Source organism: Myotis lucifugus, unplaced genomic scaffold, assembly GCF_000147115.1.
Source record: "Myotis lucifugus unplaced genomic scaffold, Myoluc2.0 scaffold_578, whole genome shotgun sequence".
Taxonomy (NCBI): Eukaryota; Metazoa; Chordata; class Mammalia; order Chiroptera; family Vespertilionidae; genus Myotis; species Myotis lucifugus.
Window position 1 is genome coordinate 1 of NW_005871626.1, and position 25,621 is coordinate 25,621.

General features: G+C 44.3%; 1 protein-coding gene and 1 pseudogene across 1 annotated transcript in view; both read left to right on the top strand.

The window, feature by feature from the left end:
• Nucleotides 1–3: 3 nt before the first annotated feature.
• Nucleotides 4–25,621, top strand: part of LOC102422439 (lysosomal-trafficking regulator-like) — a gene marked incomplete at its 5' end in the record, with an annotated part of 44,983 nt that continues 19,365 nt past the window's right edge. Inside the window, 20 exons of the mRNA XM_023745768.1 lie at nucleotides 4–26; nucleotides 1,742–1,902; nucleotides 3,068–3,258; nucleotides 4,171–4,416; nucleotides 5,913–6,086; nucleotides 7,021–7,170; nucleotides 8,003–8,140; nucleotides 9,253–9,451; nucleotides 11,851–11,982; nucleotides 13,437–14,061; nucleotides 14,815–14,992; nucleotides 15,687–15,856; nucleotides 17,086–17,316; nucleotides 18,388–18,554; nucleotides 19,387–19,536; nucleotides 20,598–20,759; nucleotides 21,408–21,599; nucleotides 22,452–22,630; nucleotides 23,329–23,535; nucleotides 25,270–25,446. Coding sequence (XP_023601536.1) covers nucleotides 4–26; nucleotides 1,742–1,902; nucleotides 3,068–3,258; nucleotides 4,171–4,416; nucleotides 5,913–6,086; nucleotides 7,021–7,170; nucleotides 8,003–8,140; nucleotides 9,253–9,451; nucleotides 11,851–11,982; nucleotides 13,437–14,061; nucleotides 14,815–14,992; nucleotides 15,687–15,856; nucleotides 17,086–17,316; nucleotides 18,388–18,554; nucleotides 19,387–19,536; nucleotides 20,598–20,759; nucleotides 21,408–21,599; nucleotides 22,452–22,630; nucleotides 23,329–23,535; nucleotides 25,270–25,446 — 3,852 coding nt within the window. The remainder of the gene's footprint in view (nucleotides 27–1,741; nucleotides 1,903–3,067; nucleotides 3,259–4,170; nucleotides 4,417–5,912; nucleotides 6,087–7,020; nucleotides 7,171–8,002; nucleotides 8,141–9,252; nucleotides 9,452–11,850; nucleotides 11,983–13,436; nucleotides 14,062–14,814; nucleotides 14,993–15,686; nucleotides 15,857–17,085; nucleotides 17,317–18,387; nucleotides 18,555–19,386; nucleotides 19,537–20,597; nucleotides 20,760–21,407; nucleotides 21,600–22,451; nucleotides 22,631–23,328; nucleotides 23,536–25,269; nucleotides 25,447–25,621) is intronic.
• LOC111823592 lies at nucleotides 8,453–8,622 on the top strand (annotated as a pseudogene).

Genomic DNA, 25,621 nt, shown 5'->3' on the forward strand with positions numbered 1-25,621 from the left:
ATCTCCATGTGGGTCTCTGGACAGAGGTATGAAACAGTTTTAGTAAATACTTGTTAACCTCAGTTACAATTTTAAGGTCAGTCTGTGATAGCTTCTAAAACAACGTATGGAACACTACAGATCCAATTCCTATGTTAGCAGAGGAACCTAGGTCAGAGTCAGATATTTTCCTGTTTATCACTTCCATTCAAAAGTAATTTCCCATAGAAGTCATTGTTGGAAATTAATATCTGGGTTTAGGGGAGCAATACAGAAATTTGGACATTTAGACATTTATGTGGAATATATATTACATCAAGGCACTATAGTTTTGTCCTTCAAGCCCATATATTATAAAATTAGCCTGGAAGGATTATTTTAATTGACCAATAAGGCTTTAATACCTAAATTAAAATCAGGGATTCAAATGAAATCAGAATGACTAGAGAAAAATATAAGCCCACTTATTTCTGCATCACCTTGAAGGAGCTTTTTTGCCATTTGATACAAGTTAATGATTTGATCTGTTCACCAAGCAATGAGCAAGTGACCAAGGACACATATATTATTCTGTTGATTGAAATTTGGGACTGCCTTTATCACTTTCAGAACTAACATAGAATGATTTCTACAAATAGTACATTTTAAGAGGCCATTTTAATAATATAACATTGAAAAACAACTTATTTTCTATTAACTTATATTTGATTAACAGCACACAAATCTTATAGGAAAATATGGTACATAGTAAATACTTAATATTTGTTTGATTCATGTTGCATTGATCATTGTCACACTGCCACTAGGTGTCAGTAGTGTTCCAGTCACAGCCATTTATTTGGTTCCAGAGAGAGGCGGTGATGGAAGTTATCTCTAATGTTATGTTATTTAAACTTCAATTAAAAAAAGAAGGTAGCTCATTTCCTTTATTAAAAAGCATTCCTATAAACAGATACATTCATGTTAAACATGGAACACAAAGCCTTAGGGAAGGTTTTAAAATAAATGTATACCAAAGTATCATTTCTCATTAAGAACTAACCAGATTAGTTTATTCTAAGTCTTTATCTTAGGCACACACTTTGCATTTAGAAGTGACCTTCATTATCTTCATGTCGAGTTTAAAACATTCCTACGATAGGGGTGGAGCCTGGCACCCTAAGTCTCAAATAGATGATGAAGTCCCCCCAACAAGGGTCTTGATGAGAAAGCCTTAGTTTTATCTCTTCCTGAAAGGATTCCTGCAAAAACAAGAGATGAATCAAAAGCTCCATGATGACTTAGCATTGAAAAAACACACCAGAAAATGCAAAAAAACACTGGCATTTCAGTGGCGAGTCAGGGCAAAACCTGAAGAAGTGATACTGTTTTTTCCTGAATCTTTGAAGGCCTCAGAGGAGGACCTGAGACGTTAGGAGTTGTTTACCAAAATGGGAGACGTCTTGGTAAAATTCGGGGCAGGTGGTTGGGTTGTGAGAGTGCAGAAGTCACGTGGCTCAGAAAACTTGCAGCAAAAGTCAGGTCCCTTCCCGTGGCCTGGGGCCCGATCCTCAGGCACCTCCATTCTGCTCCCGTTTCCGGGGCTTGTGGGCAGCCAGCACCTTAGAGACAACAGAGTTAGTTGTCTTTCTCCCGTTACCTGTTTGATACTGAACACAGGAGGTTGTTCAAGCATTTCCCATTATTAAACAACCTCATGCTTTAAAAGTACTTAGTACTTAGTCCTCACTGAAGTGATTGCTCTAACTCTGTTTTACTGTAGGAAACCTGATGTTACTTTGGATTTTATGCTTCCAAGAAAAACAAGTTTGTCATCAGATAGCAATAAGACATTCTGCATGATCGGCCACAGTTTATCATCCCAAGAGGAGTTTTTGCCGTTGGCTGGAAAATGGCACCTGGGAAATTTGCTCCTCTTCAACGGTACATTTTCCCCTTCAAAGTGTTTCCTAATTTTTCTTTCCGTTAACATGTATTAAACTAAGTAAATTATCCTGGATAAAATATTAATCACTCTTTCTTTACTTGTACTTAATAAGTACTGTATTTCCTAGATTTCAAAATGACTTTTAAAATATTTTAACATTTTTATAATCTAAATCTCAATCATAAAAACCCTGTGGTCGTGACGCCGTCACAGCAGAACGACCAAAGACTGGTCACCAGGAGACTGAGTGTGTGGGTGCCGGCAGGGACTTGACGCTGGCGCGGGTGGGCGGTGCCACGCGATTTCGCGCACTGGGCTTCTGGTGTTTCTTATAATTGAGATGTGCATTTAATGCAGCGGTACACATCCTACTCACTACCCCCCAAAAAAGAAGCTTATCTTAAATCAACTTTATTTGGTAATCCTAGAAAATGCAGTATGCGGACTGAAAGGTCCCAGGTTCGATTCTGGGTCAAGGGCATGTACCTTGGTTGCGGGCACATCCCCCAGGAGCAGGTGTGCAGGAGGCAGCTGGTCGATGTTTTCTCTCACATTGGATGTTTCTGACTCTCTATCTCTCTCCCTTCCTCTCTGTAAAAAATCAATAAAAATATATTTTAAAAAAAAGAAGCTTATCTTAAATCAACTTTATTTGGTAATCCTAGAAAATGCAGTATTGTGACAGGTAAACTTGGAATGGTTGCCTCTTCTATAATTTCAGTATATTCTATAAAAATACCAAAATTTAGGGAAAAGAAATATATGATTTAAGAAAATATATCACTAAACCTGACACATAATAGCATTCAGACAGTGTTTATTGAATAGATGGATGGAAGGAATAAAGATATCAAATCATTTCATTTTAAAAAGGAATTTACTTAGGTATACTTTCCATTTATTGAAAAAATAAAACAAAAACCACCCTGTTTTCTAGTTTAAGGAGCAAATAGAAACTTCATTATTTAATTTTATCAAGAGCTAACTTTATATATATTAATTCATCTTCCATCAATTTGGAAATTGAGGCTTTAGTCAATTTTATAAGATACAATAAACAACTAAAAGAATCTGGCATAAAAAATTGTTGTTTTCTTGCTTTTTGTGGAAAATCCTGCTTGGAATGTTTTGAATCAGTACCTGTATCTTTCTGCTATTCAGGGGCTAAGGTTGGTTCCCAAGAGGCCTTCTACCTCTATGCTTGCGGACCCAGCCACACCTCCATCATGCCCTGTAAACACGGCACGCCTGCGAGTGACTACTCCAAATACATCAATAAAGACATTTTGCAGTGTGACCAAATCAGAGAGCTTTTTATGACCAAGAAAGATGTGGACATTGGTCTCTTAATTGTAAGTTTTCATTTTATGTTTAACTTTATAGTAACTATACATATGTATGTTTACTACAGTATGTTGTTGTGTTCTGTTTTATTATTGTTGTTATTCTCTCACTGAGCCTAATTATAAATTAAACTTTATCAGAGAAACGTATGTATAAGAAAAAACACAGTGCATATAGGGCTCAGTACTGTCCGTGATTTCAGGGATCCACTGGGGGGTCCTGGGGTATATGGCCAGTGGGTCAGGTAACGGAGCCAGAAGCTGTTCGAAATTCCTCTCTGTATGGGAGAAATACTGAAAGTTCTATTGGGTTTTAGTTAGGTGGGCTGATGGTCCGGGACTTTATTCTCATATAAAGCAATCTCTGATCTTAGTCACTTTTATTTTTTAAATTTTATTAAGTTGATTGAAGTGACATTGGTTAATAAAATTACATAGATTTCAAATATAATTCCATAATACATCATCTGTATATTGCATGTTTGTAGTTATCTTTAAATTCAAGCCCAGGAGCAAACTGAAAGGAAAAGAATTACATACATTGATCCCAAATTCCCATCTCATGAGGTTGAAAAGATCGGTTAATATTTACGTTGGTAGAGCAGTGGCTGGCGTGGGCATGCAATGGGTGTGGTATAGCATTAGCTGTTGTCAGTGGGAATAGTAAGTATAATTTCATGTTCATTCTAAAATGATCAAAGCTGGAACCTCAGCTCTGCTGTGTTTTCACTGTTGGTCACTAAGCCCACACCTGTTCCTCTGGGGGGGCCGCCTTGTGGCTCACGTTCACCTTGTTTCGTGTGTCTGTCTCTTTAAAGAAAGAAAAGATTTGCTGGGTGTCTTTTACTTTGGAGGGTTTACTTGCTATTTGATAACTTCCTAAGCTTTGCTTCCTTCTGAGGGAAACTGTTTGTGTTTCAGGAAAGCCTTTCGGTTGTCTACACATCGAGCTGCCCTGCTCAGTACACCATCTACGAGCCGGTCATTAGACTTAAAGGCCAGGCGAGAGCCCCGCTCTCCCAGAGGCCCTTCAGCTCGAAGGACGTGCAGAGCGTCTCGCTGGAACCCCACCAGCTGAGGAGCCTGCGGCCCGCTCACTGTGAGACTCTCCAGGGCGTCCTGCACGAGATCGGGGGCACCGGGATCTTCGTCTTTCTCTTCGCCAGGGTAGGAGTCATTGCTTTTCGTTTCACCTACAGAGAAACTTCCTATGACTGATAAATGTTAGGGTTTCTTTCTGATTACAAAAAACAAACAAACTATACATCACCTATGTTACACTTTTAAGGTTAAAAAAGTCACACGCTCTCGCCAGTGTGGCTCAGCTGGTTGGAGCGCCCTCCCGTGCACCGAAAGGTTGGGATTTGATTCACAGTCAGGGCACATGCCCAGGGTGCAGGTTCCATCCCTGGTTGGGGCATGTTCGGGAGGCAGCCGATGGATGTTTCTCTCTCACATTGATGTTTCTCTCTCTCTCCTCCCCTCTCTCTCTAAAATCAATAAAGACATAGTTTTTAAAAAATCTCACATTATTTAATGTGTCATCAAGCTTTCTGCCACACATGGTTAATCTTTTAATTCATGAAGATTTTAGAAGTTTTCCTTTATCCCAAAATGTAATTAAAATAATTGAATGTTAAATTATAAGATTAAAATGGCCTGAGAGATAGAAACGCATGCTGTAGTGACAATACAGAAGAAATGTACTCTTTAAAATAAGGCTTCTGAAACTTGTTTTTCCCTTGAAACTTGCAGATATGTGGGGAAAACCCAAGGGGCAACAAATAAGTATAAAAAATAATTTATTTGAGTTTGAAGTTTTTTTTAAAGAGGAGAAATATAAAAAGTTTGACTCACGCGCTGAGTGCTATATTAGCATAAATTGCTTGGTTATGTTTCATGCAGTCGTCTGAGGCAGCGAGTGCCTTTCCTGGGGCAGTTAGGCAGTCCGCAGTGTCACTGACTGTTGCAGGGATGGCGGAATCCAGAGCAGGGGCCCAGACCTCTCTTTGCTATGAGCCATCTCTGCCTCCCGGGCACTCGTATCCTTGTCTAACTGAAGCAACTCTGAGCATCTCCCATCTTCAGAATCTTATCCCAAGTATAACTTCTGCAACATAATCACATTTCCACAGTCTCCCTGCCTGGCTTTCTTTCTTTAATGGAATCATTTTTTCTTAATTTTGTAATAAGGGACCATATCAGTGTTTGTTATTATTAGTGTTTTTATAAATATTTTGTTAGCAATTGACTCGCCATACCCTAAGCTATCTTTTTCCCCCCCTCTTTTGCCTTTTTCAGACTGTTTTTTTTTTTTTGCACCTAACATCTGGTTGAAGATTTCCCTTAGTGTTTTAAAAGTAAAAGTTCTTCATTTAACTCCTCGTCATTTTGTGATGTATTTTTATAGCTTGTGTAATTTCAAAATGCCACTGACTTGTAAGGTTGTTAGTTGTTTTAGTTTATTTGTCATTTTAGAGACTAAATGGCGTAGAGTTTGTCTTCCAGTTTTGTTTATTTATAAGTCTTAAATAATTACAGAGTATGAGCAATAAAAAATAAACTTTGAAACGAAACTGATGGATTAATCACGTAATGGTAGATAGTGACATGTTAAATTTTTACTCTCAACAAATCTGAAAAAAACCTATCCTTTTTTTTAGGTTGTGGAACTCAGTAGCTGTGAAGAAACGCAAGCATTAGCACTGCGAGTTATACTCTCGCTAATTAGGTACAACCAGCAGAGAATACAGGAGCTAGAGAACTGCCATGGGCTCTCCATGATTCATCAGGTGCTGATCAAACCAAAATGCACTGTTGGCTTTCACATCCTGAAGGTACGTCCTCGTAGAGTTGATTCTCATGGTGTCCTGTGCAGTGAGGGGTCTTCTCTCTTCCTGAAGTCTCCCAACTCGTGTTTCAGTTATTCCTGAAGAGATGAAGGCATCGCAATAGCACACATTTAATCAAACTAAGGTACTCTCTGGTTTTGTTCGGTCATTTCAATAATTACATTTTTATTTTATCTAAGACATTTTAGAAGAGTAAGAGAGAAAAAACTTTGTGGGATGGTAGGTCTGCATGAGCTCGGAGATGTCTCTAGGGGGCCCCTCACCTCCAGGTGTGGAATGGAGACCCTCAGGCACTGTGGTTGCTCCGCTCCCATGGTTCTCCTGACAGGAGTGGTAACTTCCCCTGAGGCCACGCTGCTGTAGAGTTCTTGTTTTAAAGCCATGTTAGCTCTTACACGATCCAGCTGCCATCATGCACTCACATCCCTTCCTAGCTAAAGCAGTTGCCTTTCTCTCTGAGGGCCTAGTGCTAAAGCTAAGGGCGCTGCCTCCCTGGGCCCCAGCCCCCAACTCTTCAGATTGTCGGGATCTAAACGTAGTGGCATGGATCTTGGCCACTTTGGTGGAAAGGTTTGGTCGCCTAACAGACTTACTGAATTTAAAAAATAAAAGCAGAATGTGGTTTATTTTATTCCATGTTTAAAACTGAGTAATCATAAGCAATAAAACAATAAAAACAAAAACAAAAACTGAGTAATCGTATACAGATACTTAGAATTTTGTGTGTGTGTTTTTTTTTTAATTATTTGTGTTGTTTGCAAAAAAAAAACTGAAGATACTTTATGAAATTTTGAATTATTCAGCAGTTTTCCTTTGAATTTAATGTTATGATTGCTAAGGTTGAAAGCTTAATGTTCCTGTTGAATTTTGGGATGAATCGATCATTAATGCATCCTGTGTTGGTGCGAATTTTCCATAGACCCTCCTGGAAGGTTGCTGTGGTGAAGAGATTCTTTATGTCGATGAGAACGGAGAGTTCACGTTAGATGTGGAGTCGAAGGCTCTCATCCAAGATGTCAAACTGCTCGAGGAGCTGCTGCTCGACTGGAAGGTCTGGAGGAAAGCAGAGGCACGTGCTTACGCCTTACGGTGACAACACACGGCGGGGATGTGCCCTCTTAGTGCTAAGCACCCCGTGCACGCAGTGGTACCTGCACCTAGAGCCTTCTTGTGTGCTTGGCTGACGCTCTACGCATTTCTCCCTCCCCTGTCCCTGCAACCACCATCCTACCTTCTCCTTCTATGAGTTTGATCACTTGAGATACTTCATTGAAGTGGAATTACTCCATATCTTTGTGTGACTGGCTTGTCTCCCTTAACATTATGTCTTCACGTTCCATGTTGCAGCTTCTGGCTTGATTTCTTCCCTTTTTAAGACTGAAGAGTGGCCCAGGGTGTGTGGGGACCACATTTTCTCTATCCGTCCACCGGTCGCTGGGCGTGTGGTTGCTCCCACATCTCAGCGACTGTGCACAACGCTGCAGTGAGCTGGGCGTGCAGATGCCTCTGCCGGACCCTGTTTTCTTTCTGTTTGAATATGTAAACCCAGAAGTGGGGTTGCGGAATCAGGTGGTGCTTCTGTTGTTCATTTTTGAGGACTCTCCCTGCTCTCTTCAGTGAGAGCAGCACCATTTTACCAGCCCACCAACAACATGCAGGGGTTCCAGTTGCTCTGCTCGCCAACAATGTTGTTTTCTGTGTGAGGGTGGTTGTTGTTTTGATAGTGGCCACTCTTGGGTGTGAGGTGACATTGCATGCAGTATGACCTGAGGTGCTCTAGACCATCAACCTTTTTACAGCATTCAAGGATGGGTAGTATTTTCAAAGAGTGAGCTCTCTTGGGATTTATTCTATGCAGAGAAGAACATCTTCTCAACATCATTGTCGGTGTGTGTTCGCAGCCAGGTGTGTGGGAGGCGCTGCTGGCGGCCCTGGAAGTGCTCATCCGGGCAGACCACCCGCAGCAGATGTTCAATGTCAAGCAGCTGCTGCGAGCGCGAGCCGTTCATCACTTCCTGCTGACTTGTCAGGTTCTGCAGGTACTTTCCCGTAGCTTTACTCTGGGAGGTGTCTTTTGCAGTGACTTCTGTTTAGTGACCCCCAGTACTATGGGCTCAAGTTCTTGTCAATGGAATTTTCCTCCTTTCCTGGTGCCCTTCTTTCAGCAAATAGTCCGGGAGTTTTCCAACCCCTGCCTCTTATAGTTTGACCTTCACACTGTCGTTATTCCTAACTCAGTTACAAACAAAAGAGGAACAACTGCTGAGTTTCTGAGATGCTTCGTTATGTTGGCTATAAGAGTAATTGTGTAATCTCTTGACCGTCAAATAGTGAAAGTTTAACTTGTTCCCAGCTTTGCACAGTGGCAGCATCGTAGCCAATGAGGTTTACCTGAGGCGCGATGATTGCTAAGTGAACCCTGGTCCACATTCTTAAATAACAATGCAACCTGCCCTTCCCCTCTCTCCACTTGCTCTCACTCTGCTCATGTGTGATTTGTTAGTTTGATGTCGATGATGACATCGCGGTTTATTTCCTCCTGTAAACCCCCTGGGGCCAGGGTCGATCACACTAACCCCGGTGCCCGGCACACACAAGGGGGGCCCCTCGCTGACTGAATATTTATGAGCCGTGTCCACATCACTGGTCCTCCCAGTCGCCTGCTTGTAAACATGTTTCCATTTAGAAACGTGTCGGCCAACGTGCAGTGAGTTTATCTGACGGTGAAGCTTTTCTTCAGTCTTTCCATGTCAGAAAAGTGACACATGAATTTGGATATTTCAATATACAGTCTCACTCCCGTATTATTTCTAAAATGCTGGAGTTAGCCACTCTGCCCAAGGCCACCCAGCATGAGCGGAGGCGCCGAATGCAAACCGGGGCAGCCTGCGTGCCTGGTGGGGATGCTGGGCTGCTTTCCCAGCCCCAGGATCATGGGCTGGAGTGACATCGCCGCTGGTTTTCATGGTTGTAATAGCAGAATTGCTTGAATTGAGAAATGGCAACTCAATGTAATGGTGGAGATGGTCAGACCAGAGAGGTAACTCGACACAGTTCTATCTTGAAAGGAGTATCTTGCTTAAATGAAAAATGGAAGTGAAGTTGACAGTTCACCATAAATCTAAAGAGAGTTTGGTTTTTATTTTTTCAGGAACACAAAGAGGGGCAGCTTACCTCCATGCCCCGAGAGGTTTGTAGATCATTTGTGAAAATTATAGCAGAAGTCCTTGGATCTCCTCCAGATTTGGAATTATTGACAATTATCTTCAATTTCCTTTTAGCAGTTCACCCTCCTACTAATACTTACATTTGTCACAACCCAACAAACTTCTACTTTTCTTTGCACATAGGTAGGTATGATCATTGTTGTTAGACCTTGGCTGTCTCCATTCTTGTTTTTTCTTCCCACTTCATCCACGTGTGTTGATATCCATTGAATGGCCGCTGTGTGGTAGAAACTGCTACTTACACCTGGTTGGGACGGGGCAGAGGGCTGTGAAATGAAGCAGGCATGGTCTCTGCCCTCAGAGAGCTTAAATGCCAAGAGAGGAGGCATAACTCAGACAACTACAGTAGGAGACAGTCCTCGGTGAGTACCTCGTAGATACCACGGAAGACCTGCGTGATCTCAGAGGAGCGAGGGAACTGCCGGCAGCCGTGGGCGAGAAGAGTGAATAGCTCACACATCGGACACTGAGGAATTTGGGTAGAATTTGATAGGCAGATGCGAGAGTTAGCATTCCAGGTGAAGAGAATGACATAAAGGGAGGGACAATAGGAAGGAAAAATAGAGAACAAAGTATAGGGGGTCTATAAAGGAGTAGTGAGAAATGTAAATATAAATGTAGTTTGGGACCATCGTTTATTTTTTCTCTAAGGGCGTATTCACTGAGTCTTTGGATGTAAGAATTGGAACTGGTAGCATCGTAGTTAGGGCTCGTTGGAGGGTTTTGTTTTGTTGTGTCTGTCGAGCAAAAAGATCTGGTAGAAGTCACTTACTGCAGCAAACTCAGGAAAGAGAGACCACCCACCCAGAGGTGAGTCGAAGCTCCAAGCGTAGATGAGACCGAAGAAGGTGGAGAGAGGAGGCGAAGGCGAGAACTGTTGGCAATAATGCCATTGGGCGGGCGGGAGAGAGAGGGATCGGCATGAAAGGAAGGTGGGCTCATAGATGTTGAGAAGCACTCAGAAGATGTGATGTGGTGAGAAAGGGAGCAAGCCCAGGCCTGGGGAAAGCTAGGTAGTAACTCTAGGGAGGAAAAGCGGTTGTTACACAGCCACTTTCAGGAAGGTAAGAAATGAATAAACGATTCAGCAGCAGTGAAAATCCAGGAGCAATCAGGCACATTGATGCATCAGGTTCAATGCACACTTAGTGATGAACGTGCCCTCAAGGTCAGGGGGCAGAGTCATCGCAAAGATGAGTAAAATATGGTCCCGTCCCTAAGGACCGCGCAGCCTAGAAGCGGGGAGAGTCATAAACAGGTAGTTACGTGGTGTGGAAGGCTGCCGTACACTAGTCTATTGATGGTAGCACAGAGGGAGCATGGAGGGGGTGTTCCTGAGGGTGACCAGGAGTGGAAGGGAAGGGCCTCCCAGGACAGCAGACAGCTGGACAGGGAGCTGGAAGAACAGGTGGCTGAAGTGTAACGTAAGGAAAAGGCTGCAGAGGGTCTGGGGCCAGATCATGGAGGTTCTCGTAGACTCTCTCTTGCCCGGGGAGGTCAGGAGGCAGCAGAGAGCCCTGGCAGGCATTAAGCAGGGGCGGCATTTGATGGAGAGAGCGGGTAGCCATGAGGACATGCGGGCGACCACTGTCCGTCATTTAGAATCCGTGACATAACCCAGGTCGGAGGTGCTAAGAGCCTGCGTATAGCACTGTGTGGGGCGCGGGGAGAGTTCAGGAAACGGGAACTGAAGTCCCTGAGTCTGGAGCGTGCCTGGATGTGGGTGAAGGAAGGCAGTGGTCCAGGTGGCTCCAGCTTCTGCATGGGAAGTGGGGGCTTCCACCCACCAGAGAATAGAATGGGAGTGAAGTCAGGGCAGAAAGACCATTAGGTTTAGATTTGTCCTGTTTGTGTTGCAGTTAAGAAATCCAGCCTGGAATGTACAAGTAGGAAACTCAGAAAGGAGGATGAAGCTGCAGCTATCAATTTTGTAGTCATTTGGGGCCTTAAAGAGCATTTTTTAAAAAAATATATTTTATTGATTTTTTACAGAGAGGAAGGGAGAGGGATAGTTAGAAACATCGATGAGAGAGAAACATCTATCAGCTGCCTCCTGCACGCCCCCTACTAGGGATGTGCCCGCAACCAAGGTACATGCCCTTGACCGGAATCGAACCCGGGACCCTTCAGTCCCCAGGCCGACGCGCTATCCACTGAGCCATACCGGCTTCGGCTGAAGAGCATTTTGATATAAAAATATAAGAAAGAGTCCTTTCCTCAGTGAATGGAGAGATGAGCAGTCTCCTTAGATCAGATTAACATAAAAAGTGAATAAATTCGCTGTCCACCTATAGAAATAACGAAGTACACAAGGAAAGTAGTAGTCTTGCAAAGCTATCGTGAGAAATTGTCCAGTGCTCACAGGTCAGATGTGCATTAGTATAAAGTGTGCTGTATTTTTCACTTTGAACATCTTTTGTATTTTCATAAAAGGTTGTCGTAAGATTTGCTTTTAAAGTTAAATGTTTGTTTTGTCCTTAAAAATGTTGCTGTCTCAACGTGTGTGTATTTTCCGACTCTAGATGGCAAGATCTTCCAGGAGAAAGTGGACTCGATCGTGTCCCTGAGGCACTCCAGCAGCGGAGGGAGGGCCGGCCCCCGCCCGGGGCTGATGCTGATCAGTCCCTCTGGCTTCACCGCGTCCCCGCCCGAAGGTAGGAACAATGAGAATGAAAGGACAACCCCGTTCAGTTCTGAGTAGAGGCAGATTCCTGTTTCATCACTACAGCACCACCTGATGTTCCGACTAAACAAATGGAAGTGTTAGAATGTGTTCAGGAATCCATTTCCCTCTTTCCATGCTCAGGAGAGCCTGGGGGCGGATGGGCTCAGGCCACCTTGATCTGCAGCTCTGTCCCTCTTCTCACGGGCATTTGTCTTTAGCTTCTGACTCACCTCCCACTGTCCTCAGAGCTCGGTGGGGCCTACTCCCCCCTCCTACCCGAGCTCATCACTCCAGAGGCCCTCACTCGCCGTGAGAGTGGCCATCGGTTCCCAGCCTCACGCTCCTTGCTCCTGGGACCTTTCCCTCCACCTGACCTGCCAGGTGCGCGTGTCTGTCCCTGACCTGCAGCAGCAGGGGCGCCCCCTCCCCGTAGCAGGCTCCTGGCTGGTTTCTCTGTCGCCCTCCCACCTGCCTCCTGCCTGTTTTCCTTGTCCAGCCCAGATCCCTTTAGTCGGCAGCTTCCTTGACCCCGCCTTCAGCTGCTTGCCCTCCTGGCCTTTGTGTTCCTGACCTGAAACCCTGCGCTTGCCTGTCTCACCATCCTCACGTCCTCACGTCCTCACGCTGCCGAAGCTGCTGAGAAAGTGCCGTTGAGGGCCTGCCATTACCAGGTCTCCCCTGTGCTGGCCGCTCATGCCGGCTGCCCTGTAACTTCTCTGTGTTCAGAATTCCCTCTGCTGCTTCCTCATTTACCCCAACAGTCTGCTCATCTCCGCTGTTAGAGAGAAAATCAGGGTGTGTCCTGGCTGGAAACTGGCCGTGCACCCACCTGAGGCCTTGCTTTTACTGAAACCTCCCCTCCCAAGTGTTGTCTCGGGCTGCATAGCCGATATGATCTCACTTCATCCTTAAAGCAACCTTCACATAGAGCATTCCACACCCTCACTCTAATGTGCAGAAACCAGCAGTCATAGAGTTCTGTGGTGACCCCGCCCCCTAATCACAGAACTGTCACTGGAATCCAGGTGCAGCTGCAAAGCCCACTCCTTCCACTTCCCCAGACTGTCCTAGTGATGCGGGGGGTTACGTTTCACCTAACTTCACTGCATAGAGTCGTCCGTCCTCATGATTTTGGCTCATTCAGTTAATACTGTATTTTGTTAAGTAGATGGGAAAAGACATACATTTTTAGAAGATTTTAATAAAGAACAGTTAAAAGAAAAAAAATTCAGGCACTGAGGAATTTAAACATCAGTTACTAGGAACGTTGACCTATCTGGATTCTTTTTTTTGTTAATCCTCACTCGAGGATATTTTTCCATTGATTTTTAGAGAGAGAGGGAGAAACAGAGAAAAACATCGATGTGAGAGACACATGGATGGGTTGCCTCCTGCAGGAGCCCGGCCAGGTGTTTAGGTAGCATTTCTCTCCTCTCTTCCCAGGACACAGCTCCTCCGGCAGCATTCCCCCTCGGACGGGGGCCAGCCTGCGGCGTTCCAGAAGCCTGCCCGTGCTCCCCACGTCCTCCCTCGTGCCACCCCGGACACTGGCTGGAGGCTCGGACGGGGGCCTTAACAGGGTACCGAGTGCTGCAGGCAGCCCTGTGGCTCCCCAGCCTGAGCAGTGGAACTCCCCCGGGAGCTCAGAGACGTTGAAGCAGGGCGAGGAGGAGGCGTCCATCAGCAGCTGCGAGTCCGCAGAGGCTGTGTGTGAGGGGGACGCTGGCCTTCCCCGACCAGCCTCCGTGGCTGGCGTCCCCAGAGGAACCCCAGAGTGTCCGGGGGTCGGCGTCGATCAGAAGGAGTTGGAGGCAGAGTCCAGAGCGGATGGTGATGGCCCTGGGGACGCGTCCTACCCACGCCGCCCCGACGACCTGCGGGGACTGGCCTCATTCCAGCGCAGCCAGAGCACCGTGGCGAGCCTGGGGCTGGCCTTCCCCTCGCAGAGCGGGTCTGTCCCCATGCGCCGCTGGCCCAGCCTGGTCGACAGGAGCGCTGAGGACTGGGCCAGCCTGGCCTTCTCTCCGGGTTATGAGCCCAACTACCTCCGCACCGCACACACTCCCAGGTATCACACGTGTCTGCAAGCCCTCCCTCTCCACATGTTTCACTATTCTCTTAAGAATTCTATGCTTCTAGAAACGTCTTCATTATGTGGCTGGGAACTGGCTGTGCACAAGTGGCTTTGGTATTGGACTTCACAGGTGTAGGATAGAAGAGTGTTTAGGAAACTGTATGCCTAAAAGTACCGGTGACAAACCTGATGGTAAATTTGTGAATCTCAGTTAAATCAGGAAACATTTTCAAATGTTAACATTATGAATGTTCCACATCACGACATTTTAGGCAATAAGGGATCACCTAGACCAGTGATGGCGAACCTATGACACGCGTGTCAGAGGTGACACGCGAACTCATTTTTTTTGGTTGATTTTTCTTTGTTAAATGGCATTTAAATATATAAAATAAATATCAAAAATATATGTCTTTGTTTTACTATGGTGGCAAATATCAAAAAATTTCTATATGTGACACGGCACCAGAGTTAAGTTAGGGTTTTTCAAAATGCTGACACGCCGATTTCAAAAGGTTCACCATCACTGACCTAGACGGTGGTGGGCTGCACCATCCAGGTGCGTGTAAGTGCATCACTGATGAGAGAGAATCTGTGATGGCACAGGATGGAACCACTAACGATGCATTTCTCAGAACGCCTCCCGTCGCTAAGCAGCTCATGACTGCACTCATCACATTCTTACGGAAGTCGCCGTGCCCTGGTCTCCGTGACGCTGTGTTAGTGGGTGTGTCTGGTCTGTTGCAGGGTCACTGAGGACGCTCTGGTCCCCATCTGCTGTGGGCTGTACGAGCTCCTCAGTGGGGTGCTCCTCATCCTGCCCGACGCGATGCTCGAGGACGTGATGGACAAGCTCATTCAGGCCGAGGTGCTGCTGGTCCTGGTGAACCACCCCTCCCCTGCCATCCAGCGAGGAGTCATTCAGGTAAGAGGAGTGTGTGGGAAGCAGAGCCTGTCCCACTGTGAGGGGGTCACTGGGGTGGGGGGGCACGGCAGCATTCTCTGCGAGAGGGGCACAGGGGCCCGGGGGAGGGACGGGTTCCTGACACAGGCGCCTTGTAATGACACAGGGGGGCAGGGCAAGAACAGGTTAGCCCTGGCGGCCAGGAGGTGGGCTCCTGGGCTCTGAGCACGGATCCATGGAAGAAGTGAGTTTGGGAGGCAAATGATTAATTTGGTTTCACACATGTCATGTCTAAGATGCTGGGGAGGGTGGGATGGAGGCCTGTGCTTAGGGTGAGTAATGTGCAAGACGTCTAGAAACGGTCTAGGCGTTGCACACCTAGGGGCCGGCAGAGAGCGCAAAGCTGCGCGCTGACATTTTCCCTTCAGAATTGGGCACAGACATTCTACGTGCACTTGACGAAGGCGGCCAGCCCACCAGGTGTCATGTTCAGCTAAAAAGCATTAAGGTCTCCAAGGTGGAGTCATCGTTAGCATTCTGTAGCCATCAGAGACAAAGCTCGTCCCCTTTTGCTCTGGAGATGGCATTGTTCTTAGCTTTCTATGTTCTATAACATGAAATTAAACGGCAACTTACAAGGGCAATAACTGTCTGATGTGTATACGCTACGTAAAGTCTTAATACATTCTTTAACTTGTCCTAATTTTCCCCTTAGCTGTTAGATGTGTATTTTAATAGAGCATCTAAGGAACAGAAAGATAAGTTTCTGAAGAATCGTGGCTTTTCCTTGCTGGCCAACCAGCTGTACCTGCACCGGGCGACTCCGGAGCTGTTGGACTGCTTCGTAGAAATGTTCTTCGGTCGACACATTGGCCCTGATGACGAGTACGTGGGTTCTTCCCTCCATTGCAATTGAGGGTCCTTTGTCCTAAATGTAAAATCTAAGAAACTCTCTCTTAACAAAAGTCCTTGGTCTTCCTTTGTATTTCATTCACTAGCTAGAGAGTAGACGGGTGAATCTGTATCTAAGGAAAGAAAGTGAGAGTGAGGATTAGGCCTCAGTGTTCACAGGGGGAGGTCCCTAACAGACAGGCCCTGTGTGATCTCAGCAGCAGATGCCAGGATCCCTGGAGAGGCCCCTCCCACCCTCGCCTTCAGGTTGTCTGGGGGCGGAGCCAGCCCCTCGCCTGGAACCCCTGGGGCACTGATGCTGAGCTCTGACCTGGGGCAATGCTGAAAGATCAGCAAACAAGCCCCAAAACAAAAACACTTTCTTCCAAACCAGGAGTTTAGCAGGAAAGTTAAACTGCGATTTCTGTCTATGATAGAAATGAGTGTCTCATTATTATTATTGTTATTACTAGAGGCCTGATGCATGAAATTTGTGCAAGGGGCTCAGCCCTCGAAGCCTCAGCAGGCCCTTGCAGCCCTGGCTTTGTCAGGAAGGTTGTTTGGCTGTTTGGTCTAATTAGCATATTAGCTCTTTATTATAGGATTATTCAGTAGACCAATCAGGCCTTGCAGACTTGCCTTATTGCAGTCAGGAGAGCGGTGCTTTTCATTTGTGCACAGCTTTGGGCTCTTTCAGAGCGATTCTGCGTTATCTCATTTGATTCTCACAACACCCTTGAGAAGAAGTGGGTAGATCTCACCACCCATATTTGACAGATAAGCAGATAAGGAAAATGGGCACAAAATGCTTGAATAGTCTCCCTCTGTGACTGAGGCAGATCGTATGGGACAAGAGGTCAAGACTTTTTGCTAGACCTCAGTTTACTAGCTCGTGTCTGTCAAATACCATGTAACATGATTATTATTTCCCTCTGCACTTGTTATCTAGATAACTAAGGGGCCGATGGATGAATTGAAGTGAGTCAATTAAAACTATGAAATCGTTTCTGTGTTTCATTTGTACAGGACAGACTTCTAACAACACCCTTTATCTTATTTTTGGAGGGGTTTATAATCTAAAAAAAGATGAACAATCCATGTTCCACAAATTTATTTTATAGCCTCAAAATCAGGTTAACAAAACAGTCCATATTGCAATCACTTTCCCTTCTTTCGTGGTTAATTGCTTCTATGTGCTCTTACCTGTGTATGATTTATTATAGGTTTGATCAGGAAGATGTGAGAAACCTGGGCCTTTTTCAGAAGTGGGCTGTCATTCCTGTCCTGGGACTAATTGAGACCTCTCTGTATGACAACACGCTCCTGCATAATGCTCTGCTACTTCTTCTCCAAATATTAAATTCGTGTTCGAAGGTAGCAGACATGTTGTTGGATAATGGTCTTCTCTACGTGCTGTGTAACACAGTAGCAGCCCTGAACGGATTGGAAAAGAAGTAAGTTTTAAATCATCATTTGAAGCTACGCCTGATAAATATTTCAGAAATGGAGAATTTCAGTAATAGGTTACATTAAAGCATCTGGTTTTCCATAATACTTTCAAAGAATTTTTTTCTGATAAAACATTAAGTAAGATTAAATGTGGAGGGGACATAGTTTCCATCATTTTCAACAAAGTTTTTTATAAGAAGATATTTATATGACTTTTTAGGTGTTTAGAACCTGAAGACAAGTTGTAAAAGTAAGTTTTGTTCCTATGGAAAATAATACAATAATTAAGAAATAATAATACTGTAATAAACTGTGGCACATACAACTGTAAACCTACTTTGGCCCCGCCCTGTATATTACCAAGCTTCCACTATAGTCTTATAAACGTTATTATGCCATCAGGAACAGGACCTTGAGGATTAGGGAAATAGTCACTTGACGACCACGCAGCTAATGTGTGTAAGTGAGATTCAGAGAGGTTAGTTATCCAAGTTCATCTCTGAGAGGCCTTCTCAGAATGTTCCTGTTCATAACTACCAACTCTCTGCCTTTGGTGTGGGCTCAGAACCTGCCTATCTGTTCCCATAGTAGCCTCTGTTAATCTGTTTTTTGGGGTTTTTTGCTTGTTTTCTTAAATATATTTTTATTGATTTCAGAGAGGAAGGGAGAGGGAGAGAGAGAGAAAAACATCAATAATGAGAGAGAATCATTGATGGGCTGCCTCCTGCACGCCCCCCACTGGGGATCGAGTCCACAACCCGGGCATTTGCCCTTGACTGGAATCGAACCCGGGACCCTTCAGTCCGCAGGTCGATGCTCTGTCCACTGAGCCAAACCAGCTAGCGTGTAACCTGTGTTTTTACACTTACCACCCTTTACATTTATCTCTTTACTTGCCTGGTTCTCTGTGAGACAGCTTTTGACTGGAGTCAGTGTGTGTCCTCACATGTCTGTTTCCAGCCCACAAGTCGTGTTGCCTGCCACAGGGTGAGCGTGGGTCAGTAGCGAGTGAATGCATGCTGGCGGAACAGAATTAACCGTTCTCTCTGCCTTAAGTGCTTTTTCTTTTTCTTTAGCATTCCTTTGAATGAATACAAGTTGCTTGCTTGCGATATACAGCAACTTCTCGTAGCTGTCACAATTCACGCTTGCAGCTCCTCGGGCCCCCAGTATTTCAGAGTGATCGAAGACCTCATTGTGTTGCTTGGGTATCTTCAAAACAGCAAGAACAAGAGGACACAAAGTAAGGTTCAGCTTTATGGAGTTTGGGGGCAGTTGTATAGTAGCCAAAAAGCTTATTTGAACCTAAGCTCTTTCCTCTTGGAAACTGTTTTGCTGAAAGTTTATGTGATGATATCTAACAGCTCTAAAAAGAAGCCTTTTTAAGGAGTAAAAATAAAAATAAAAAGTAATGCCTCTGTAATTAGTAGCTGGCAACATATTAAAAGAAGCCACTGATTTTTCTTACCAAGTAGAATTAAAAGGCTTATGTTGAATAATAATGCCCTTTAGTTTGCTTTAATGGCAAATATTAAAGAGAATATGAAACAAAAATGTGAGAATTTCTGGTTAAACTTTTACCTTATTTATTAAAAAGTTTGTTCCTTAAAGCAGTTATATAAAATGAAGTAAATGTGTGGGATGGTATTTTATAGTGACCATTTGGAAATTTGCTTTAAAATTGCTTTTAAAGACAATTTTAAAATGTTTACTACCATCAAGAACCCATGTTGATTTAAAAATTTTTTTAAATATATTTTTATTGATTTCAGAGAGGAAGGGAGAGAGAGAGAGAGAGAAACATCAATGTTGAGAGAGAATCATTGATCGGCTGCCTCCTGCATGCCCCCCCACTTGGGATGGAGCCCACAACCTGGGCATGTGCCCTTCACCGGAATCGAACCTGGGACCCTTCAGTCTGCAGGCCAACGCTCTCTCCACTGAGCCAAACCAGCCGGGGCTGATTTAAAATGTTTAATTCTGATAAAATATAGACAGTTTAGATACCGTGTAAATATAAAAATCAGAGTTGACAACCACGTAGCTTGCAGACATTGTGGTGCCTGCGTTTTCAGGCATGGCCGTGGCGCTGCAGTTCCGAGTCCTCCGGGCCGCCATGGAGTTCATAAGGACCACCGCGAACCACGACTCAGACAGCTTCACCGAGTGCTTCCAGGCACCTTCTCCCCAGCACGCGGTCTTTCCCAAGCGGAAGAGCATTGCTGGTGAGTGTTGAAATGCATTTTAGTAATGATGAAGTGTAGGCTGCCGGGCTGTCATGTGTTCCCTGCCATTCACATGTTTAAACACTATCAGTTTAGAAACTTAGGCTGTAAAGTGTGAGGAAGTGTTCCTCCCAGAAGAAGCCGCTCACTGCTTTCTTCTCTGTGCTGTTCCCATGTAATTTCCTCTGGAGCACCTGCCGCGTGCTAAGCACAGCGTTCAGTGTTGAAGATGCAATAACTTAGAAAGCAGACACAGCATCTGCCCTTGCAGAGATGATAAAAGGTGGAGAAATGCAGGGGTAGGAGCGAGACTATATCAGGGCAGCCCGCTTTCCATCAGGAGGCGGGGAAGTGTGTGAGGAGGTGAGATTTATTGTCATAAAGGACAGAAAGGAGTCAGGAAGGGAGAGGTCAGAAGGCGGGTGTCCCAGGCAGAGGGGACGGCTCACGGGAGGGAGCTGAGGCCAGAGGAAGCCAGGCTGGTCCGGAGAAGAGAAGGAAGCTGCTGTCCCACTGCCAGGTTAGCCCCGTGTCTGTCTGACTCCTGGGCACCACTGCCAGGTTAGCCCCATATCAGTCTGACTGCTGGGCATGTGCTTCCACTCATCCCAGCACCCAGGGAACAAGGCACCGGTTCCTCCCCTCTGTGTGGTAGACATCTTTCCATAGACATATGTATAGAAAGAATACACAGATATGCCTTGTTTAACAAGTGCATAATCTGTTATATTGATTTGCCGTGACCATCTTTCCTAACTTTTACCAATCAACAAAGGTGTTATTGCTTTTTTACTTTTCTGTTTTTGCTATTATAAACAGGGCAGCAATATACATTTTTTTATTTGCTTCATTTTTTGTCTCAAAGGTGACTCTACCCACCAAAATGTAATAACTAAAAATACCAATTACCTAAAAGAGTAGACAATCTAAAATGCTATTAAAATATTTAAATATCTTACAGGGGGAGTCATTAGAACTTATCATATTTTAGTCATGTGTAAGTAGTGTTTCTAGAGGCTCTTTATGGAAATTGATCTGTGTTTTCATAATCTCAAACAAAGGTTCAATTCCGGTGAAGGGCTGCGCTCTTCCTCACCTCCCGAGGCGCCATTTTCGTTCCTATGGTCACCTCCCGATGCCCTCCTCCTCCCCTGCGTTCAGGCGAGACTCCTCCCCCCCAGGCTCTCCCGGATCCGCTCCCTGGGTGGCACCTCTCGGAGCAGGTGCAGTAACGCTGCTGAATGCCAGGTCTCCTGTCCACCTGGGGAAACGTTTCCCGGGAAATGCTCTTGGGATTGAATTCAAGCGACACATATGCAGCAGATCGTTCAAAGCAAATCACTGGAATGATACTCACCTTTCTGATCTCCTCACCTTCATTTGACTGATTTCTGCTGTCACTATATACACTTTCAAAACTATTTTATCAAGTTCAGCCGTGGCAATCATCCGGAAATAGTAATGTTCTTACTAAAACACAATGTGCTTGATAAATCTGTTGATGATTTTAGAATACGAGGAAGTGCGACAGTATTGGAAAATACTTTGTCAAAACATTCTGAACTGCTTGTATGTGCCCTTCTAATTCTTGGAGTTTTTCAGGAAACTCAAATTTTGCCAAACGATAGCCACCCTCCTCAGCTAGGCCACCTGCTTCCGCGTCCTTACTTAGGATTCTGAATCAGAAGTACTGTCGCACTTCTTCAAAGAGGGGAAGCACCACTTTCTCTTAATCACTCTTTCCTTTGTGCAAATTAACTTTGTATTAAATGAGATCTTTTCATGTTCTGATGATCAGAAAGTTGCAGCAAAACTAGCTTCTCGGATCTTGTTAACTCTGGCATCTGCTGTTTTAATTGATACATTTGAAGGTCCTTGGAAATGTCCCCTTGCCCACACGGACCCCTTTCTGATGCGCATGCGCTCGGTGGCGAGCGATGAACTTCACGTGATGATACAGCGGAGGATGAGCCAGGAGAGCCCGGTGCAGGCGAGCGAGGCCGAGCTGGTGCAGAGGCTGCAGAGACTCATCGTGCTGGCGGTTAACAGACTTATTTACCAAGGTGAGTGTTATTCTATGTTACACATATAATGTAACATCTAGAGCAGCCACTAAAAGCTGTGTGAAGAAATACACTCAGAAGCACTATAGATAAGTCAAAATGAGATTCTAAAAAAAAAAAAAATGTTCAAATAATCCCAAGAAGGCAGGAAAAAAATACACATCACTAGAAAAACAATACATTCAAGATTTTTTAAAAAATATATATATTTTTATTGATTTCAGAGAGGGCGAGGGAGAGAGAGATGGAAACATCAATGATGAGAGAATCATTGATCAGCTGCCTCCTGCACGCCCCACACTGGGGATCAAGCCTACAACCCAGGCATGAGTACTAACCGGGAATCGAACCCAGGACCCTTCAGTCCGCAGGCCAACGCTCTATCCACTGAGCCAAAGCAGCTAGGGCAATACAATATCTTTTTTAAAAGACTTTTCTAATTTATATTTGGGGCACCTGGCCCTCAGGCTAACTCTGAAACTGACCCACTGTTCTCCCTGGCACCACATTGAATGGGTAGCATGCGAGAGAAACCGCTCTGCACGTCCACCTGCTGTAAGCATCATGTGTGATTGGTCCAAGAACCTCATGGCTTTAATGATTTCATAGTTTAGTTCATCTTCATTAGTAAAGTAAATCTTTAATTTAGAATTGCATGGCTTATATGCGTTTAAATTTTGACACTGTTTTAAGTGAGATCATTTTCTCTATGTATTCAAGTAATACACTTACACGTTTATATCATGACAACTGAATCAGTAATTACATAGAGTATTTTTACCAGCATCATTACATTTGTAATGGCTAGGTGCCGGTGATTTAACTGATTTTTTATTCTTTTTTTAAATTCAGAGTTTAATCCAGATGTTGTTGCCATTTTGAGTACTCCAGAAAATGCCACTCAGAGCAAGACCTCAGCTTCCCAGACTGAAATTTCTGAAGAAAATAGTCATCGTGAACAGATTTCCGTTTTCAATCCATTTCAGAAGGAAATACTGACATACCTCATAGAAGGATTCAAAGTATCTGTTGTAAGTAAATTAATTAAATGGGGCATGTTTATTCACACAAAAAGAGTAGAGCTTTTTTTTTTACTTTGTTTTTATTGCTGACACTATTGCAGATGTCCCCATCCCCCCCGCTTTGCCCACATCCACGTAGCCCCCTTCCCTCTGGCCATCACACCTCACCGTTGTCTGTGCCTGTGGGCTATGCATAGACTAGTATGTTCTTTGGCTAATCCCTTCATTTTGTCATCCAGTCCCCTTGTGGCCCTCCCCTCTGACAGCTGTCGGTCTGCTCCATGCATGCATGCCTCTGGATCTATTTTGTTCATCAGTTTATTTTGTTCATGAGATCTCACATCTAAGTGAGGTCATGTGGTGTTTGTCTTTCTCTGACTGACTATGTCACTTAGCATAATAATCTCCAAGTCCCTCCATGCTGTTGGAAAAGATAAGAGTTCCTTCTTCTCTACAGCTGGTCAATTCCTGGGTTCTCACGTTTTTTATCCGTCCATCCTCAGTGGGCATTTGGATTGCTTCCACCTTTTGGTTATTTGAACAAAGGTGTACGCCCACCTCTTTTAAACACTGTTGTACGGTTGTGTATGTCTTTCTAATTTAGACTGTATTTAGAAACCTAGAATAAAACTGGTTCGGACTGTGTTGAGGTTAGTATATTATTACTTTAAAAGTCAGATCCTAATTCATTTCTGTTTCGGTTTTAGGGTTCAAGTAAACCCAGTGGTTCCAAGCAGCAGTGGGCGAAGATCGTGTGGTCTTGTAAGGATACCTTCCGCATGCAGCTGGGGAGACTGCTCGCCCACATCCTGTCCCCAGCCCACCCTTCCCAGGAGAGAAAGCAGATTTTTGAAATAGTTCAGGAGCCAAATCATCAGGAAATACTACGAGACTGCCTTAGCCCATCCTTGCAAGTAAGAATCAGTATTTCATACGAAAAAACTGTGGGTGAAACGTCCAATTGCACAAAACAAGAATTGAAATTAAACTGTATTTTCATGCCAAACATTGTAAGTGTAGTTTTCTTACCAAGTGGCACCTGAGGTCTTTCTTCAGATGCCCTCCACCGGCCTCACCCGGATCTGTTCGTTCCCCATTCTTTTTAGTGCTTAAGTGAAGGTCTGTACATAAGTTCCTGCAAGGAACTAGAATCATTAAATGATTGATCAGAGGATGTTAAAATGAGTTATTAGAAACAACTTCAGTGGCTATTCAAGGTGAATAAAAACATTTCTGGTAGTTTTTCAAGATGATTTTAGAATGTCATTGAATACTAAATGGAAATATTTTCAGTTAATTAAGAACCTTGCCTCTAAGACAGACGTGCAAATACTCCAGTCAGTTACATTCCTCTTTATTTGCCAACTCTCCAGGCCTTTTACTGGGAGAGCATCTGCTCCGTTTCCTCTCTGGGTCGGGTGGCAGCTGTCTCCCGATTCTTTTAAAATGTCGCATAGGATGAGCTCTGCTATTCCCGTCCTGCACATGTTCATCTCCTGCTTCTAGGAAGTGGCAGGATGTGAGGCAGCATGTTAATGTACACACCACCCAGCATGTGAGAGTTTCCAAACCCATGTGTTGACATTTAATACTATTCACAGTTAGAATTCGAGCGGTATTTGTATTAATGCAAATTCTTAAAGTAAAATTCTGCATATTTAACTTGTTGGCACACGTAATGTCTAAATAACACACAGTGTACAGGTAGCAATGGGGTGTAACTTCTAAATCAGTGGTTCTCAACCTTCTGGCACTTTAAATACAGTTCCTCATGTTGTGACCCAACCATAAAATTATTTTCGTTGCTACTTCATCACTGTCATGTTGCTACTGTTATGAATCATAATGTAAATGTCTGATATGCAGGATGGTCTTAGGTGACCCCTGTGAAAGGGTCGTTCGACCGCCAAAGGGGTCGCGACCCACAGGTTGAGAACCGCTGTCTAAAGCATGGAAGGGCCGACCCAAAAAATCATGCGTCAGAGCTTGGTGTGGGCTCACGCCGTGCAGGACAGTCGCCTTTGCCCTGAGTAGCAGCTCTAATTTGCTCTGAGGGGAACTAAGAAAGGTTGTCCCTTATCCTAAGCTTACTTCCTGTATTTCTCTAGCGAATCCTCTCCAGAATTCTTTCCCCACGATAAAAGCCTGCTTGCCGCCTTTTCTTATCCTTTTTCTCCCTCCCTCCTTCTCCCTCTTTCTCTCTCCCTTCCTTCCTTTTCCTCTCTTTTTTTTATCTTTTACAATGAAAATTTTTAAGCATACTAAGAAAAGTAGAATAATATAATGAATACTATATAACCATCACGTAGATTTAACAATTGTTAATATTTTTATCTTTATCTTCTCCTGAAACATTTTAAAATAAACCATAGAAGTCATGCCATCTTTCAAAAGGCATTTTCTCACATATAATCATAACATTATACGTAACAAAATTGGCATACTCCCTAATGTCATCAGATATCCAATACAGAATCACATTTTTTCAGTTGTCCCCAAAATGTCTTTTTTTAAAGCTCATTTATTCCAGCCATATCTAACCAAAGAAACCTAGCACTCTAATTTAATTTAACTACTGTTCAATAATTTAACTGTAAGAAGTAAAAATTCTGTATGACTGAAAAGAATGCATTCCTTTGTTTTTCCAGCATGGAGCCAAGTTAGTTTTGTATCTGTCGGAGCTGATCCATAATCACCCGGAGGAGCTGACTTGGGAGGAACTGGACGCGGCCCAACTGCTTATGAGCGCGTTGCAGGCGTGTGGCCACAGGGGCCCCCCTCCCAGCGCGGCCGCAAAGCCAGAGCTGCTCCGAGTCATCAGAGAGGTGAGTCGGCGAAACAGCGCGTGTCCTTAGGAGGTCCCACTGGCCGTGATGAAAGGGCGCTGGGAGCTTGTTTTCCATTGGAGAGTGTCAGTGAGGATGGATTTGAGATACTTGCTTTCTGTATGTTGCTTTTTTACCACGAGAGAGCAAACAGGCTCATGGAAGGAATTTTCTA